This window comes from Anomalospiza imberbis, chromosome 13 (assembly GCF_031753505.1).
Source record: "Anomalospiza imberbis isolate Cuckoo-Finch-1a 21T00152 chromosome 13, ASM3175350v1, whole genome shotgun sequence".
Classification (NCBI taxonomy): Eukaryota; Metazoa; Chordata; class Aves; order Passeriformes; family Viduidae; genus Anomalospiza; species Anomalospiza imberbis.
Window position 1 is genome coordinate 1,216,228 of NC_089693.1, and position 18,555 is coordinate 1,234,782.

The following is an 18,555-nucleotide window of genomic DNA, read 5'->3' on the forward strand; positions in this document are numbered from 1 at the left end:
TGCTGATTCCCCAGCAACCAAGGGACTATAGCTTCAAATTCCATCGTTTCAGCACAGCCCAATGCCACAGGGATGGAGAGCACCAGCCCACCTCACCCCAAGCATTAGGACAAACAGGAATTCCAGGAGATGTTCCAAAGGGTCAGACCCCACCTCACCCCAAGCTTTAGGACAAACAGGAATTCCAGGAGATGTTCCAAAGGGTCAGACCCCACCTCACCCCAAGCTTTAGGACAAACAAGAATTCCAGGAGATGCTCTAAAGGGTGAGCTCCCAAATCACCCCAAGCTTTAGGATAAACAAGAATTCCAGGAGATGCTCCAAAGGGTCAGACCCCACCTCACCCCAAGCTTTAGGACAAACAGGAATTCCAGGAGATGTTCCAAAGGGTCAGACCCCACCTCACCCCAAGCTTTAGGACAAACAAGAATTCCAGGAGATGCTCCAAAGGGTCAGACCCCACCTCACCCCAAGCTTTAGGACAAACAAGAGTTCCAGGAGATGCTCCAGAGAAAGGAGAGGGTGGGGGCTATCTCAGAACAATTACAGGGAGCACTCCAGTCTCAAGTGCCTGAAGCTCTGGTTTGGTTTTCACTCTAATGGCACTGAAGAGAAAACTGATGAGAGGCTGATTTCCCTGAGAAGAGTTTCCAGGAACTCCATCCTCCATGCCAAACGCATTAGGGACAAGTCTGCCCTCCCTGGGCTCTGCTGGCTGCAGGGCAGGGTATAAACCACAGCACTCAGAGCCTCCCTCCCTATAAATAACTTCAATATCAGAGGTATCCGAGCTCCCCACACCCTGCTCCATGGGATGTTGTTAACTATTTCTCTTGTGTGCCTGATCCATGAATATTCTTACCAATGGCCAGGCAGTCCTGAGCACTTCTCCTCCCTCCAGGAACATTTTTCTCATGCGATGAAGCTGAATAAGGTGCATCTCCTACCTCCTTCTACCTGGGATTTTTAAATACCTTTATAACCAAAAGAAAAGCATCTGTAAATCCATGAAAAATACCTACTATGAAATGCTGGTGCTGATACCTTCCTCCTCAAGTGAATTTGACTTGCACAGACCCACAGATTCTCCCAGGACAGGGAAGGTTTACCCAAAGTTCTCTGGCACTGTATTTATGTGCATACAACAATCTGGGGTTTCTTGGCAATATAAAAGGCTTATGGATTGAGGCTTGGACAGTTGCGCTGCCAATTTTATCCCTCTCATATCTGCAATCCCAGTGCCGATGACCAAAAGCCCAAAAAAAAAAAGATATTCAGCCCAAAAATCAGTGAAAAATACAATTCTGCTGGCACACACCAAATCAGAGCATGCACAAACGTAATCCACGGGCTCAGATAACAATGAAAAGTAGATTATATTTACTTTAATCTCAGCAACACACAACCTCAGCAACTTATAAAAGGATTAAGAGCTCGTAATGCAGAAGTGTAAAATTCTAATTGAACACTGAAACAGGTAGATTATGTTTTTTAAAATTAGGGATGCAATTCCACAGGTCCATTTGTCACTGTTATCCCAAAACCGCTTCCCTGGATTTCAGGGAGGGGTACTTCCCAGCTGAGAATATTTCTAAGTGCTCTGTGTTCCTCACCATTGTGTGGAAATGCTGTGATGAATTTTCATTCAAACTCTTGGCTCACTTTTTAATTTTTTTTTTTTATTTTTAAAGTATAAATTATGTCTAACAAGAAACACACCAGGGATCTCTTCAATCCCCAAAGGCATTTTCTTAAAAGGAGAGAGAACAAAGGAGAAAACCTCCCAGCATGTGCTTTCCAAACCAGCTTCTTAGGACAGTATCAAGAATGACAATACTCGAACATAAGCTTTTCTTTTTCATTCTTTGATCCGTGGTTAATTGAATTGATTATTGCAAACTGTGTAATGATTTCCAAAATGCTGGAGTGGAAGGCGAAGATCACAACAATCTAATAACCAATTTAAAGAGATGTAAGAAATATTGAAGGAAAGATTTAATCACTCAAGTATACTCCTTCCAATTAGAAAGAGCTTTAAATAGCTTACCTTGAGATAAATTAGAGTCTGGGTGCAATTAGACAGGAATAGTAATTAAGATCAGGAAAATTCACATATGCCTCAGCCTATGGAGTGAGGGAGAACTCTGCAGAAGAACAAACTTTGCAGTTACCTTGTTTCAGCAGCAGAAAGGAAAACATACTGCTTCAATTTACCCCAACCTTCCCGAGTACCCAGGAATTCAGGAACCTCACAAGGCTGGGATCTGCAAAGCTATGTTTCATCTTATCTGGTTTTGGTTTTTTTTTCCCCACAGAACAAACAATCCCAAATGGGGGCAAAAAAGGCTGAAAGGTTCTTGCCTGTGGTAAGGAAATACATTACAGTAAAGGCAATTTCATTATTAAAACTCCATGAAAAATTGTGGCAAGTAAGACTGACCACTGTTTTTCTGGAGGGAGCAAGAACTTTAATTTTCCTTTGGCAATAGCACCCATCATATCACATTCCCTAATTTCCACATGTGACATTCCCTCATTTCCCCACACATAGCCCCAGGGTTCTCTGCACAGGAAGGCAACAAAGTTTTAGAAACTTGAGTAAGTTTTTCTGACAAACTTTTTCTGGCCAGGCAAGAGAGTCCCTGCCCAAGTATTACAGTTGACTTTAGTTTTTAAAGGTCACTAAATCTGAAATCAATCCCATTTGCTAATTAATCAGAGGAGAACCGTACAAGGTTTTACCTAAGAAAATAATTAAAGGAATTCACTGGTCATTCTTCAAAGAGCAGAGTCTTAATCACAAACCCTCCCTTAGCTACCTTTCAACTCCCAAAAAAAGAACTTAAAAGCACGTTTTCTGGGGATTTACTCCTGCTTTAAAAATACCCAGTGTCCCCAGCCACGATGTCAGAGCTTTCCACGAGCCACATTTTTCTGAGGAGCACTGAGCTCCTGCAGCACCTGAGAGCCTGGAGAGCTGCAGGGTGACAGCTCCAAGCCCAAGCAGGAGATTCTGTGCCTCCTCTCCTTCCTGACAGAGCAGGACCCACCCACACAGCTTTTTAATTCTGTACAGTCTAAAGACAAAAAAAATCAGAATGTCCTGAGGTCTTCCAAGTATGAATTTATGAAGTAATTACTTTTTTTGTTAAGCAAACTGCCAAGCTGCCATGGCTACAGAAAACAGCCCAACTTTTCACTGAGTGCCATCCTCCAGTCCCTGCCTGCAGGTACCACTCCAACCATAACCTGAGCAGAAAACTGAAATTGAGAATAAAGCAGTAACTTTGGCATTCACCCCCCACATCCCTGAGGCAGCAACGGCACTTTAGGAAACATAAATTTTTAAAACTCTGATTTTTCTCTACCAGTTCTCAAGAAGGAGACTTCTAACAGCGATCAATGAAGGGGTTTGGAATGACTTTATTCCCTATCTCCCATCTCTCTGAACTCCTTTTGAGTCACCCTTGCTAATGAAGGCATCACATAAAGCCAAGCTGGCTGCTGTGCACCACGAAACTCTCGCTGTTACTTACCAAAACACACTACTCCATTTGCCACGCTAAAATTAACAAAAAGTTGAGCGCCGGAATCACATCTTAACCCTTTGATCTCGTTATGTGGGAAGCAGAGCTTGAAAAGAAAAAAGGCTTAAGGACTACACAGCTCAAGCAATACAATGTGGTCTGAAGATACTCAGAAAAACGAAGGCCAGAGGAGGATTTAAAGGAGGATCTGAAGGGTCCTGACCCACACAAGTCAGAGCACACTGAAGATTTAATATCTCTTAACCTGCTGACAGCTCCTTAAGCATCTAAAAATGAAAGCGCACGGTACCTTTGATACACAGAAAACTGAGATCTAGCAAACCTCAAGGAAAAGACAAAGTATCTCCTCAGTCACACTTGACACATTCCGTAGTTTATGTTACACGTTTAACACGCCTGTGCCCGTACACATTTCAGATCCACCTGATTCGAGCCGTTCGCTCTGCGAACTTTAAAGGAGGAGGCAGGAGCCCTCCTGGTGAATAACGACCCTGTGACAACTGCGAGGAAACTCTGCAACTTCTAACACCCTGCGGGGTGTGCAGGGCACAGTCTGCACCCACGCACGGCCTCAAAGCGCCCGCAAAGTTTCGGGGGGTCTTTTCCTCGGATTTTTGGGCGGACGCCTACCACCCTCCATCCTGCGACTGCTCTTCCTCAAAATTGCTGATTCTTCAGCGCGTTAGGAAAGCCGAAGTTCCGCGTTCGGCAGAGCTCCTCCCGCCCCTGCCCCCCGGGTGAGCGCCCAAAACCCCCCTAAAAACCCCCCAGAAACGCCCCGAGCGCAGCGACCCCCGCGCGGGGAGCGCCGGCCGGGCTGCGGGGCGCCTCGGAGCGCCCCGTTTCCATGCGTTCCGCAGGATGACAGGGACCGCCGCCAGCTCAACACCGCGGAACTCCTCCACATCTGCTTGTGACGTTCTTTATTTACCGGAGGGGCGGCGAGCCGGCCTCCCCAGCGCGCTTCCCCCGCTGTCACCGCGGGCACCGCCGCTGCCGGGGGTCGCTCCCGCCGGACTCCCCTGCAAACTTCGCGGGGCGCCGGGGCTCCGTCCCCCCGCCCCGGCAGCGGCCGCGCCGCCCCCCGCGGGGGCTCCCCCGGCCGCCGCCCTCAGCCCGCGGCGGCGCGGCCCGACCCGGCGGGCGCGGAGCGGAGCCGCCCGCGCTGCCCCGGCTGCCGGCGGGGCCGCCCGGCGGAGCGCGGCCGGCGAGGGGGGGCGGCGAGACGAGGCAGCTCCGCGCTCCGCTCCCCCACCCACCCCGCCTCTCAACCCTGGCTGCCGGCGGGGCTCCGCCGCGGCCGCTCCGGCGGGGCTCGTCTCGCCCCGGGCCGGTCTCGGCCGCGGCCCCGGCGGCGCCGCGGGGGGACCCGGAGCTGCGCTTTACCTTTAGTTCCGCACTGTCCGCCATCTTGCGACTCTGCGCGCAGGCGCAGTGAACCCCGCCGGGACACCGCCCCCCCCCGCCGCCCCGCCCGCCCGCAGCGCGCAGCGTTTGAATCGCGGCGCCATTTTGTGCCGCCTCGGCCGCGCCGTCCCCGCCGCTCCGAGCCCTCGTCCCGGGGCTGCCGCACCGCCCCGGCTCTCGGTGCGGCTCCCGAGCCGCCCCAGGCGCCGCCGCCCTGCCCGTCGAGTTTGGCCCCGCGCGGCGCGGCCCCCGCGGCGCCGCCGGCCCCGCTGCGCGCTCCGTGCTCCGTGAGGGGAGCGGGTGCCGCCGGGCGCCCCGGCTCCCCTCAGCCCCGCGGGCGCCCTGCGGATCGCCGCGGGGAGGCGGTGGGTGCGCAGTCCTGCAGTAATAAACACATTTGCTAGAATGGGATTTTGCAACTCCGCTCCCTGCTGCTTTTAAGACCTTTAGGAGTGGAACGGGATGGGGTCGGGGTACCTCAGCGGGCGCTGGCGGAACCTCCGGCTCCTGGTGTGCACCAAGCGGGAAATGATGAGTTTAATTTCGGGGAATTACAAGTTTTATTTCCCTGGGCTACTGCGGGGAAGTTCAGGACTCATCGTGAGCTCGCCCAGGTTTTCCTGTTACCGAGGGACAGCAGTACAGGTGTTTTAGGAGTCCCAAACGGCTGAGATTTGGGGTCCAAATACGCCCATTTCATGTCAATTTTGAGTGAAATTTGTGCTCTTCCAACAGCAAGCCAGAGGCGAAAATGGGAAAATACCTACCAAAATCCTGCCTGGCAAGATGATGGCATCAGTTGCGAATTTGGGTGGATTAATCGTTAGCGTTTTGGTCACTATGGCTTGATTCGGCTTCTTTCCACCTGTGTGTTATTCTGTAAACATAGATCACCATGACAATTTCTCTCCTTGGCCTTCACCTTAGTGCACAGAACGGAACGACGAAGACAAAATTTCCTGTTTTTCCATAGCTGCCGTAAAATCCATCATCCTACGTTCACAAAGCACTTAGATTATGGGCGCTGAAAATAAAATAGAGCTTTAGTGTCCCAACTCTGCAGATTCAAACAAGGCATGCAGGGAGCCTGGGGTAAGATAACTACACGTGGTAATTACAGAATCAAAACTTATTTGACTCAGAGGGTTACCCAGGATTTAAAATTAGGTAGTTTCTGTTAAGGGAAGAATGGGAGAGAGGTGTCCAGTATGTTTAAGGGGATTTTTGATACAATGCTGTTTATTGGTAAGAATATTTACATGAAGTCCTGAAGAAAACAACTCCTGGTAAGTAGGAATGACAATGGAATGGTATCAGGATGTGCCACATTCCATCAGTCCGGGACAAAACTGTATGGATTTTGACCAAGGTGGACAGGTCACATATCCTTAACCTAGAAAAATAACATATATAAGTTATACGAACACATATATAAACAAACATATGAACATATATATAAATTATATGTGTTCAATGAGCAGATTTTTGATAGCATCATGTTTATGGTAAGGATATATAAAGTCCTGACACGCCGAGCAAAGCAAACAACTCTTATCTCTTTCCAAGCTTTTCATTTCCAAGCGTTTCACCCAGAAATATCCTCCAGACAGGCAGAAAATCGGGGGAACTCCTGGCTGGCACCCCTTTTTCTTCATCCCTTGTCCCAGTTCCATCGGTGGCCACCGTGCTCCTGGAGTTCTGCCACACTCAAACGAAGCGCGCAGAAAATGAGCAGCAATTAGAGGAGGCTGATGAGCAGCACCGCCGTAATCCTGTGTGCAATGAAGATTTCTCTCGGTGTCTGAAAGGCTGGTTTGGGGAGGGGGCAGGGTTCTCCGTGAGATTGCTAAAAAAAATAAAAGTCAGATGACTCCAGCACGCCCACGGCTCCCAGAATTAGCCCGTCTATTTCAGTGGTCTGAGGCAGCCCAGTGCAGAACCCTTTCACTTGAAATTATTAAATACATGTCATCATCGTGATCTAATGTGATCAATGAGTCCACGGCAAGCTGAAAGAATTTGGCCCTAAAGCTCTAAAATTGTGTGGAGACAAATCCTTGCTTTATTTCAATTACTTTTGTATTTTTTTCCCCCCTGAATGAGGCTGCTGCACAGCCAAACAGCTTTTCCTCTGCTTCTTCACTTCCTACCAAACTCAGTGGGATGTGGACATGTGCTTCAAGTGTTTTGCTAAATCATGGCACAACACTATCAAACTTGACACGTGGCCATAAACCACAGCGTCCTCTCTCAAAACTCGCTTTAAATAAAGCAGCCCCGGAATGGCTTCGGCTGCATTAAAATAAGGAAGCGAACTAAAAAAGGGGATACAGAAAATCAGGTTTAAAATGGTCCTGCCAGCGTTTTTTTACAGCCAGACCTCACCCAGGCACTTCATTTTTTTTTTTTTTTTTAATTTTTTTTTTTCAGTTTGGGCTTTTTGATAGTCACTCCCTTTTCAGTGCAGAATATACTGGAGGATGGAGAAGGAACTTAATGAGAAAAACAATCTGCGCTTCTATTTTTAGGCTATTATTTACATGTAGTGAAATTTTGTTCCTCTCTGCTCCCGAGGCTCAGATGATGGTTTATTGCCAAAAAAAAGCCTTTGTCAACACGCAGTCATTTCCAGAGGTGCTCTCAGTGGCTCCAACTGTGGCAGTCATGGCAGCACTCAGATCTGTCAGAAAATTAAATCTGTCATTTTTCTCTCCATTTCCAAAAGAAAGTACTGGGATGCAACTGGAGTAGGGGACAAAAGCCCCAAAACAATCCTCCAGTTGTCCTGCTTCTGAGCTAAAGCTAATATTTTTTTTATTTTTAACCTCTGTGGGGAGAGAAAATGAAAGATCAAGATTTCCCTCAACCCGCCAAAATTTTGATATTTTCAATTCCCAATTTTCCAAAGCTGCATTTCCCCCTTTTGGCCACATCACAGTAAAATAAATGACTTGAGAATTTGTCTCCTACTCCCCTCTTTTCTTTTATTTTCCTCTTCTGTAACTTCCCCAAAAACGTATCGTGTCACATAACTCACATGCTCAGAGCCACGTTCAGACACAATAATATTTTTTAAAGACATGCATTTTTTCTGTGAACATGTTGTTTTCATTAGTCCGAGTATCCAAGAGTTTTTCCTCTTTGTCTAATAATCCAAATTCACTCTTTGCCTAAAAGTAATACAAGGGCATTTCTGCGCCTGAATAAATCTGATTTAGTGATAGAAGACTCTCAGCTACTATTTCTTGATAGAAAACACGAGCAAGCCATTAAAATCCCTTTACTGCTGAGGTTGTTGCAGGCATGAAATGTGTGAAATACCCTTTTCTGAGGGACAGAAAGAGGAACATTTTCGTGAAAATTACTTGGCTGCAGGAGAAGACAATGGAATAGCCAATATCTGATAAAATAAACCCATTTTTTAACTTTATAACAACACACGTGGCTCCTCGTGCTGAGCGGGAAGTCGGTGTGGAGCGGGCTGGCACAAGCATCTCCCCAGAATCCACATCCAAGAGCAATATCTGACCAAGTTATAGCATTCTGTGCTTCCACCCTCTCCCAGACTGGGCCCAAACGAGGGCTGCTGCTCAGAAAAGAAACTTTCCTGCCCGTGCTATGAGAACTCCCAGAGGGAGCTCAAATCTGAATTTAGGGAGCGATCCTGGGGCGTTCCGGGGATGTCCCCTTGGCAGTGGCACTATGGGAAGCGCGTGCACATGAGTTTCCGCAGTTGTTAACTACGTGAGCGGTGCCAGGGTGCGACACATCCCTCGTTTCCCTGTTTTCCCCTCCTCTGACATCCAGGCTCTGCTCACACCAGTCGAGTTCACACCCCGCCGTGGCTTTGCACAAACTCTCCCTCGCTGCAGTTTCTGCAAACGTTTACAAAAATTTACATTTCTCACCTCATTTTGGGACTGCCCTGCAGACTCAGATTGTATTCCCAGCCTAGAGTGACAGAATTCCCAGCCTGGATTGACAAAATTCCCAGCCCGTATTCCCAGCCTGGAGTGACAGCATTCCCAGCCCGTATTCCCAGCCTGGAGTGACAGAATTCCCAGCCTGGAGTGGCAGAATTCCCAACTGTATTCCCAGCCTGGAATGACAAAATTCCCAGTCCTTATTCCCAGCCTTGAATGACAGAATTCCCACCTGTATTCCCAGCCTGGAGTGACAGAATTCCCAGCTTGGAATGACAAAATTCCCAGCTGTATTCCTGGCCTGGAATGACAAATTCCCACCTGTATTTCCAGCCTGAAATGACTGAATTCCCAGCCTGTTTTCCCAGCCTGGAATGACAGAATTTTCACCCGTATTCCCGTCCTGGAATGACAGAATTCCCAGCCTGTTTTTCCAGCCTGTATTTCCAGCCTGGAGTGACAGAATTCCCGGCCCATATTCCCATCCTGGAGTGACAGAATTCCCAGCCTGGAGTGGCAGAATTCCCAGCCCTTATTCCCATCCTGGAGTGACAGAATTCCCATCCTGGAGTGACAGAATTCCCAGCCTGGAGTGGCAGAATTCCCAGCCTGGCTGCTGTCACTCCCCAGCCCCACGAGCCCTGCAGCTGCAGGACAGTGGCCATGGCCACAGCAATCAGCCCCTTCCTGGCCAGAAGGGATTTGCATCCCAGGATTTGCATTCTCGGGATGGTCTTGGGGTGGGAGGGGCTCCCAGTGTCCCCCAGTGTCCCCCAGTGTCCCCCAGTGCCCCGTCCATGTCTGCGCTGGTATGGGCCACACCTGGGGACAGGGTTGGGGACACCTGGACAGGGTTTTGGGACACCTGGGGATATTTGGGACAGCACTGGCAACACCTGGGGACACTGGGGACAAGGTGAGGGACACCTGGGAATGCTGGGGACAGGGCTGGGGACATCCAGAGACACTGGGACCAGGACTGTGGACACGTGGGGTCATCAGGAACAGGGCTGGGGACACTGAGCGACACTGGGGACAGGGTTAGGGACACCAGGGCCAGGGCTGTGGACACCTGGGGACATTGGGGACAGGTTGGGGTACACCTGGACAGGGTTGGGGACATTACGGACAGCAGTGGGGACACCTGGGGACATCAAAGGCAGCGCTGGCAACACCTGGGAACATCAGGGACAGGGTTAGGGACACCAGGACCAGGGTTGAGGACAACTGGGGACATTGGGGATGGGGTTGAGGGGGTCTAAGGGACACCAAGAGCAAGGCTGGGGCACCTGAGGACATGCTGGGGACAGGGTTGGGGACACCTGGACTATCAAAACCAGCCCTGGGGACACCAGGAGCAGGGTTGGTGGACACTGGGGATGGGGTTGAGGGGGTCTAAGGAACACCTGGACAGGGTCTGGGGACACATGGGGACCACGGGAGCAGATCTGGGGACAGCTGGGATGACGTGGAGGAGGAGGAGAGCTTTGAGGTGCCTTCCAAGCAGAACCATTCCAGGATTCTGGAAGCTGCTGGTCTGTACTGGGATGAGGTGTGGCCAGCCCAGGGGAGGTGACAGCGTGTCCTGCCCTGGCATCCTCCTCACCTTCGTTTTACTCACCTAAAATTCACTTTTGGGACTTCTTTCCCTTGAAAAGCTGCCCCTTTTGGGTGGATCTGCTTGCTTTTCTCCAGGCTTTTATTTGAATTATTCTATTTTTTACCCCTGAAATTAAAAGGGGAATAGTTCTCTCTCTCTGAGAAGAAATGGTCATTCCTGAGATATTCATCTCCAGTTGGAAAAGCATTTCCTTTGGCCGAGTTAAATCCCCTTTTTTTTTTTGTCAACAAAATTCCATTTCCATGAATCACTATTGGGATTTTTTTTTCATTAGCACCCATTTTCATAATTTGTGGATGCAGCACAAGAAGAAAGAGTAAAAAGCAACCACAGCAGGTCCTGGGGAGCTGAGAAATTCAAAGCCAGGCAAGACTTTGAATCAGATCCTCCAGAAGCTTCAAATTGGCCAAAAAACTATTCAAACATGAGGAGAAAAACTCCAGAAAGCTGCATTTATTTCCAAAATATCATCACAGAGGCGAAGGAGGCTTTTAATTGCACTCTCCAGACTTCCAGCATCAACAAACCCAGGGTTTCACTGGGAGGAACTCTCTCCTTCCAATTAAAAGTGATTTTTTAAGGCCCCAGTGCTTAAGTCAGAAGTTGTTTCTACAGATAGTAAATGATTCTTAATAAGCAGAGCCTGTGGCAATAAAACAAATCAAAAAAATTCACATTTTCCACAACTTGGGGAGTGAGTCCTTAGGATGTTCCCCCATCCCTCCACTCACACAGTGCACGTAGAACACTGATATTTTCATATAATCCGAATTTATAATCATTTTTCCCAGAGAATGATCTAGAAAAAGGCCAGTTCTAATTTGAGTCTCTTTCCTGTCCTATAATTCCCATTATGGACCACACATGGAATTCCTATGGAGTAGGTTTTGCTGCAAATTTCCTTTTTTTTTTTTTTTTTTTTTTTTTTTTTTTTTTTTTTTTTTTTTTGCCTAAAAAGCAGGATAAACTCAGGATAAAGCAGCAGCAGCCAGGCTGTGCCCCAAGATGGGCTCAGTTAGGAAAAAAAATCTTCATTTTTCACCCCATCCCTCTTGTTCCAGCATCCCCTGAGTCATGGGAATGCTGCAAATAAAGCTGAGCTCCAGCAGCAAGCAGAGCTCATTTCAGATGGCTCATGTGAAAACAACCCAGCTAATTATGCTGCAGTAATTACCTGAAAATTATATGTATGTTGTTTTTCCACCAGTCAATAGTGCTATTTTTGAACTTCTCATTGTTCTCATGGCCTGCTGGAGTCATGTTGTCTCAAAATCCTCTTTTTTTTTTTTGGCTCATCACTCACTCACCTCTGGACTGGGGAGGGTTTTTCAGGGGGAGTTTCACCTGCAGCGTTTGCTCTGCAGCTCAGACCTTCACCTGTGCTGCGTTTCAGAAAATATTTCCATTTTTATGGTCTTTCCAATAAGGGTTACAAGATCCCGACTCAATATCCTATCAAGATTTCCTCCTGAAAAATCAAAATATGAAACAACAAAGATCCTGAAAAATCCTGGATCCCTGACGAGGATCATCCTGATTTTGTAAAGTTTAATTTCCTTCAGCTCAGCTCCTTACCTGTGCTGCATTTCAGAAAATATTTCCATTTTTGTGGTCTTTCCAATAAGGATTACAAGATCCTGACTCAACATCCCATCAATATTTCCTCCTGAAAAATCAAAATATGAAACATCAAAGATCCTGAGAATTCCTGGATTCCAGGTTGGGATCATCCTGATCTGGAAGAGTTTCATTTCCTTCAGCTCAGATCTTCACCTGTGCTGCATTTCAGAAAATATTTCCATTTTAATGGACTTTTAAGTAGGAATTACAAGATCCTGACTCAACACCCCATCAAGATTTCCTCCTGAAAAATCAAAAATCCTGAAGATTCCTCGATTCCTGGTTGGGATCATCCTGATCTGGAAGAGTTTCATTTCCTCCCCTGCTCTGGGTGGGGCTTGTGATCCTTGTCTGGCTTTTTTCTTTCTAGAGCAGCTGAGTGTCACAGCCCACTCCCAGGAAGGGAATGTTGTCAGGCAGCAAGGCTGGAAAACGGGAGGCAGGAATTCTTGGATCAATCCCAAAAAACTCCTGCCATATTCCCTGAGTTTGCCCAGATCCGTGGGGTAAAATGCGCTGGGAACGACTCCCTGGGGAAAGGAAGATGCTGATGATAAAAGGTGTCTCCCTGGACTGCTGAGAGGAAATTAATTAACATTTGGAAAGGCACTTGGAGATTCTTGGATGAAAGATGGTGGAGCTGGAATGCTGGCAACATTCAAATAAGTTGGAATAACGTTAATATTTATTGCACGCAGCGCTTTCATCTTCAAAGCTCTTTACCAACACCAGTGAGTTAACAAAGAAAATATCAATAAAGATTATATTTACCCATTAAATTACCCTCCCAAATCACAGAAATAGAGCTGCCTCCAGGTAAAAAATAGAATTTAAAAAAAAGCTGAGCCCCAGCTCCAGCACCAGGCACTGAATCCCTGGTGGGGCTGTCCATGGAAAACCAACCTGGAATGAGGAATTATTAGTTTCTATTCTGAATGAGGAACTATTAGTTTATATTTTTTATGTGGAATTATTAGTTTAATAATTTTAACTTCTAATGAGGTTGATTGGAGCCTAGGCCTAATCCACCACCACCAGGGTGAAAAATCAGGGTGGCAAAGAGGGAAGGAAGAGCAGTGCTTGGGAAATGGCTCTGGCTGGTGAGCAGGAATTCCAGATTCCCTGAGGTTGGAAAAGCCCTCCAAGGTCATCAAGGCTCCCAAAAATTACTCTCCCAAAGCACAGAGAAATAGAGCTGCCTCCAGCTAAAAAATAGCATTAAAATAAAAGCTGAGCCCCCACTCCAGTATCAGGCACTAAATCCCTGATTAGCCCATGGCAAACCAACTTGGAATGAGGAATTATTAGTTTACATTTTTAATGAGGAATTATTAGCTTATATACTGAATAAGAAATTATTAGTTAATTTTTTTATTGATGAATTATTAGTTTATACTTCTAATGAGGTTGATTGGAGCCTAGGCCTAATCCACCATGACGAGGGTGAAAAATCAGGATGGCAAAGAGGGAAGGAAGAGCAGTGCTTGGGAAATGGCTCTGGTTGGTGAGCAGGAATTCCAGATTCCCTGACGTTGGAAAAGCCCTCCAAGGTCATCAAGGCTCCCAGAAATTACCCTCCCAAAATTACCCTCCAGTTAAAAAATAGTATTGAAAGAAAAGCTGAGCCCCAGCTCCAGGATCAGGCACTAAATCCCTGGTGGGGCTGTCCATGGAAAACCAACTTGGAACAAGGAATTATTAGCTTACACTTTGAACAAAGAATTATTAGTTTATATTTTTAATGATGAATTATTATTTTATACTTTTAATGAGGCTAATTGGACCCTCGGCCTAATCCAGCTGTGCTGGGAATGCATCACCCACAACCAGGGTGGAAAATCAGGATGGCAAAGGGAGAGGGAAGAGCAGCAGCTGGAAAGTGGCTCTGGCTGGTGAGCAGGAATTCCAGAATCCCTGAGGTTGGAAAAGCCCTCCAAGGCCATCGAGTCCAGGCTGTGCCCCATCCCCACCTTGTCACCTGAGTGCCACATCCAGAATTCCCTGGACTCCTGGGACAACGTGGAGGACGAGGAGAGCTTGAGGTGCCTTCCAAGCCAAACCATTCCAGGATTCTGGAAGCTCAGCATCCAGGGCTGGGGACTCCAGGCCTCCCTGAGCTGGCACTTCCAGGAGGAGGAGGAGGAGGAGGAGGAGGATGTTTGGGTTTGTTGTGTCTTTGGGATAAACTCCAGGGAAGGGAGGAACGCTCTGTTCCACGGGAAGAGGAGGCGGAACCCCAGGGGAGCTCCCAGACTAAACCATCCCGAGGAATTGCACTCCCCTTTTTTATTTGGAAGTCAGTCCTTGCTGGCACAGACACAGCTCTGCCATTATCACCGGGAAGCTCTGCCCAGCAATTTACGGAAAACCAGTAAAGGAGAGAGTCCTTGGAAGTGCATTATCTGCATCGATTGCAAACGCTCACGGGCCAGCCAGGGCCCTCTCCCTTTGGGGCTCATCTCCCCTCCCTTCAGCTGGAAAGATAAAGAAATTAAGAAACCAAGATGAATAAATAAATAAATAAATAAAACAGGGGGAAAGCATTCTGTTGTGATTTCCCCCACCCCCAACCCCGATTTATCCCAGATTCCACCCGTTTCCATCGGTCTCCTTGAGCAGAGACTCCGGGCACTGGTGCACTCGGATGCATTCCAGCACATAATGGGCTGCAATAGATTTTTTAGAGCTCCACGGTGCTCTGCACAGGCTCTGGAGGTCACTTTAGGCAGCACATCGATGCTCAGCATAAATATTTCTGGTCAGCGTGCTCCGTGCGCGCCCGCCCGGGCTCTGGCTCGCCAGATGTGTGTGCCACAAACCCAAAGCCCTTCCCTGGTTTTTCCCTGGTTTGTTTTGGTTTTTTTTTTTTTTTTTTTTTTTTTTTTTTTTTTTTTTTTCCCCACAAGCTTGCTGTGATAAAACACCACATTATTATCTGGGAAGTGTTATTTTTATAGAATTATTATCTATTATTCCCACACCATTATCTGGGAAGGGTTTCTCCAGTTTCTCCAGAGCTGGCTGCAGGCTTTGCAAACACATGAAAGCGCCCCAGTTCATCTCCTGTGCAACCCCGGCCCGGCAGAGCTTCAAATATGCTTCGTTTTGGAGAGAAATCAAATGTTACCTCTGGGAAATACGCTTATTATTAGCATTAGACACGGCTTTTGGGCTCCTTCCAAGAAGTCCGCCGAGTTACGGGCGCTGTGAGCGGCTTTGCTTTGTCCTGGATTTAGGGACGGGCAGCGGGGCTGAGCCCGGCAGCTGCGGCAGAGGTGTTCACAAACATCGCTTGCTGTCCCGGCGAGATGGGAGCCAGCGAGGAGCGGTCACTGCTGCCCGGAGAAAAAAAGCACAGCAGCAGGAGCTCGCGGTGCAAGGTGTAGTGTCAGTCCTGATGCTGTATTTATGTTATACGCGAAGTTCTCTTACTTGATTATGTTGTGATACAGAAATTTATAGCATTGTATTTTAATTTTTTCTTTATTTCTGTAGTTATTTTAATTTTTTATATTTTAATTTTTTATTTAGTTTTTAAAATTTAGTTTAACACATTGTTTCATTTTTTTAATTTTTATTTTAAATTATAAGTTTATATTTTTAATATTTAAGTTTAGAAGTTTTTTTAAGGCTCTATATTAAATTCTGTGTTTAAGTTTTAGTTTATAGGTTTAAAGATCCAAGAGCTTTTTGTAATTTAGATTTTAAGTTTTACTTTATAGGTTTAAAGTTCCAAGAGCTTTTTGTAATTTAGATTTTAATTTTTTTTTTTAATATATATGTGTATATTTAATTTAAGCGAAGCGCTTTAACGACGGGCCAGACTGACAGCCAGCCAAACATCCAAGGTCTTTTCCTCCCCATGTGATCTCTCCATAATCCCCCCGTTTCTCTCCTAGATCAACAGGTTCCTCTTTATTTGTCATTGTCAGCTCTGGGCACAAAGAGCCTTTTGTGTGACCCAGCCACTCCGGAGCTGTTCCTGCCCGTCCCTGGCCCTGTGCACTCACACCCACTGCTGGCTGCACGGCACAGCCTTGACCCCACGGGGGGAGATGCTCGTGTGACAGCATCCCCTCCTCTGACACCATCAGCTACCCTGCTGCAGCAAAAAAATGAGTTCTTGAACCCCACCTGCCCCAAAGCTCCTGCCGTGGATCCTGGCTGGAATCGCCGGCAGCTCCCGACACCTCTGAGCCAGGCAGGAGCTGCCTCTGCTCCTCCTCCTGGTGCCCCAGGTTTAGGTTTTACATTTTCTCATTCTGAGCTGCTTTAGTGGGTGGCTCTGAGCTTCACATCAGGGGATGGTGAGCTCTCTGCACAGAGCAGGGAGACAAAACAATTCCTGCTCCAGCTGGGGACCAAGGACAAATGAGCCAAATCTCAGGCCAGGAGCACAAACACCGTGGGCTGGAGAGAGAAGAACAAGCAGGATGGGACTGCATGGGCTGGAGCTGGAATGGGACAATGAACTGCAGTGTGCCCATGGAGCAGAGCTGATCCCAGTGAGAGCCCCGGGAGCGCTCGTGCATTTTGGGACCATCTGGGTTCATCTTGGGGCAGCCCTGGCTGGGCTCTGGTGCTGCCCAAGGTGGATCCATGGAGGAGATCCTTTGAATAAATCCCTGCTTTGTTCTGGAACTCTGCCCAGCCTCTGCTCCAGCACAGCCCTCTCAAAACATCCCTCCTCTACTTTGTGCTCAGTGTGGGGCAGTTTCCACAGCTCCACCACAGCTCCATCCCAGCAGGATTCCTGCCCCAGCTCTGCACTGCTGCACCCATGGATGCCCCTGGGAATGCCTGGCTGAGGGACAAGCACCAGACCACGAGGAGAAGTCATTGATTGTCCCTGTTCTCCCAATTTCCTGGCATTTGTCACCACCTTGCACTCAAGCTGCCTGATTAGGAAGGGTGGGAAAAGCTGCTGCTGGCTTGGAGGGACCTTGTGAGGAACACCCTGCAGCGACCAGCTCTGGAGAGAGCTCATAGCCTGGAGCTGGCACTTGTTCTGCACTGTCACAGAAACCCTTTTGTTTTCCCATGAAAACAGCTCCGGAGCCAAATTCCTACCTGTCCCCTGCAGGCTGTGTCTTTGCCACATCACAGAAAAGGCTTTGGCTCCAGGTAACCCTACCCTGGAACCTCGAGGGTGGCTTAGGGCTGCTGAAGAGGAGGGGAACCAACTCTTTTTTTTTTTTTTTTTTTTTGTTATTATTTCACTTCTCTCACCGAAGACTCGCGTTGAGAAATGTTTTTCCCAGAGCCTGGGAGGGGGTGGGGCTGCTTTCACTTTCCCGGGAGTTTAGGGGGCTGTGGAAGCTCAGCCTCACCGTTTGCTGCTGCTCCAGATGAGGGAGGAGCAGGGGAGGAACTTCTTATCTGCCCCTGGAGCCCTTATCTGAGCCGGCCAGCTGGGCAGCGTTGGGCCAGCAGGAGGGACAGGACAGACAGCATCCGCAAGGAAATTAAACTGTCAGAGAAAAAGGGGTTTCTGCACCCAAAACACCCCTTGGGATGCCCAAAACACCTCTTGTGACACCCAAAATTCTTCCTGGGACACCCAAAATGCCCCTATGCCCCTTGGAACAGCCAAAATCCTTCCTGGGACACCCAAAACGCCCTTTGGGACACCCAAAATCCCTCTTGTGCCACCCAAAACACCCCTGTGATGCGCAAAACCCCTCTTGGGACACCCTAAACCCCTCTTGATCTACCCAAAAAGCCCCTGTGATGCCCAAAACATCCCCCGTGACACCCAAAAACCCTCTTGGGACACCCAAAATCCTGCTTGGGACACCCCAAAACGCCCCTGGTGCCACCCCCGGCTGCAGACCTGGGGGCAGAGGGAGAAGGGAGCAGCACTCCCTGGCCTGGCTGTGCCCTCAGCAGGGCAGGGTGGCACCTGTGGTGTCACCACAGGCTCGTGGCCCTCGGGCTCTGCAGCAGCACAGAAATATCTCCAAAAAAACCCCCAAAAAACTATCACGCAGGATTTGTTCCTGCCAGTGCCACAATCCTCCCTTAACACGGCGTCTGTGCCCCAAAAATCCAGCGTGGAGGAGAGAAGGAGGCTCCTGGTGGAGCCCAAAGATGCTCCAGGAGGGACAGGACACAGGGAATGGCTCCCCACTGCCAGAGGGCAGGGAGGGATGGGAATTTGGGACAGAAATCTTGTCTGGGAGGGTGGGGAGGGGCTGGGATGGAATTCCCAGAGCAGCTGCGGCTGCCCCCAGATCCCTGGAAGTGCCCAAGGCTGGGCTGGAGCACCCTGGGACAGAGGAAGGTGTCCCTGCCGTGGCACTGGATGGGATTTAAGGTCCCTCCAGCTCAAATCCTTCCAGAATTCCATGATAATTCTGGCTCCATCCAGCTCAGCATTACTTTGGGGCAGCACGATTTAAGGCTGGGTACCTCAGACAGAGCCACCACCCAAAAC

At 48.4% G+C, this 18,555-nt stretch overlaps 1 protein-coding gene and 2 long non-coding RNA genes across 7 annotated transcripts in view; 1 reads left to right on the forward strand and 2 right to left on the reverse strand.

The window, feature by feature from the left end:
- The window catches only part of PIAS1 (protein inhibitor of activated STAT 1), a 56,281-nt gene extending 51,207 nt beyond the window's left edge, over nucleotides 1-5,074 (reverse strand). Inside the window, 2 exon segments of the mRNA XM_068203502.1 lie at nucleotides 4,935-5,011; nucleotides 5,014-5,074. Of these exon segments, the coding sequence (XP_068059603.1) occupies nucleotides 4,935-5,011; nucleotides 5,014-5,059 (123 nt within the window). The 5' untranslated portion in view covers nucleotides 5,060-5,074.
- LOC137481673 (uncharacterized) overlaps nucleotides 1-18,555 on the forward strand; it is a 358,787-nt gene that overhangs the window by 138 nt on the left and 340,094 nt on the right. The window lies entirely within an intron of this gene.
- Nucleotides 10,938-17,383, reverse strand: LOC137481655 (uncharacterized). 5 transcript variants are annotated; one of them, XR_011003575.1, is made up of 4 exons: nucleotides 17,190-17,381; nucleotides 15,247-15,454; nucleotides 12,075-14,593; nucleotides 10,938-11,967 (listed from the first exon to the last, which is right to left on the reverse strand). It is a non-coding gene; the product is annotated as an uncharacterized lncRNA (long non-coding RNA). The 5 variants fall into 5 exon arrangements; XR_011003576.1 differs by having other exon boundaries at nucleotides 12,075-12,363; nucleotides 14,090-14,593; nucleotides 15,247-17,371; XR_011003577.1 differs by having other exon boundaries at nucleotides 12,075-12,363; nucleotides 15,247-17,383.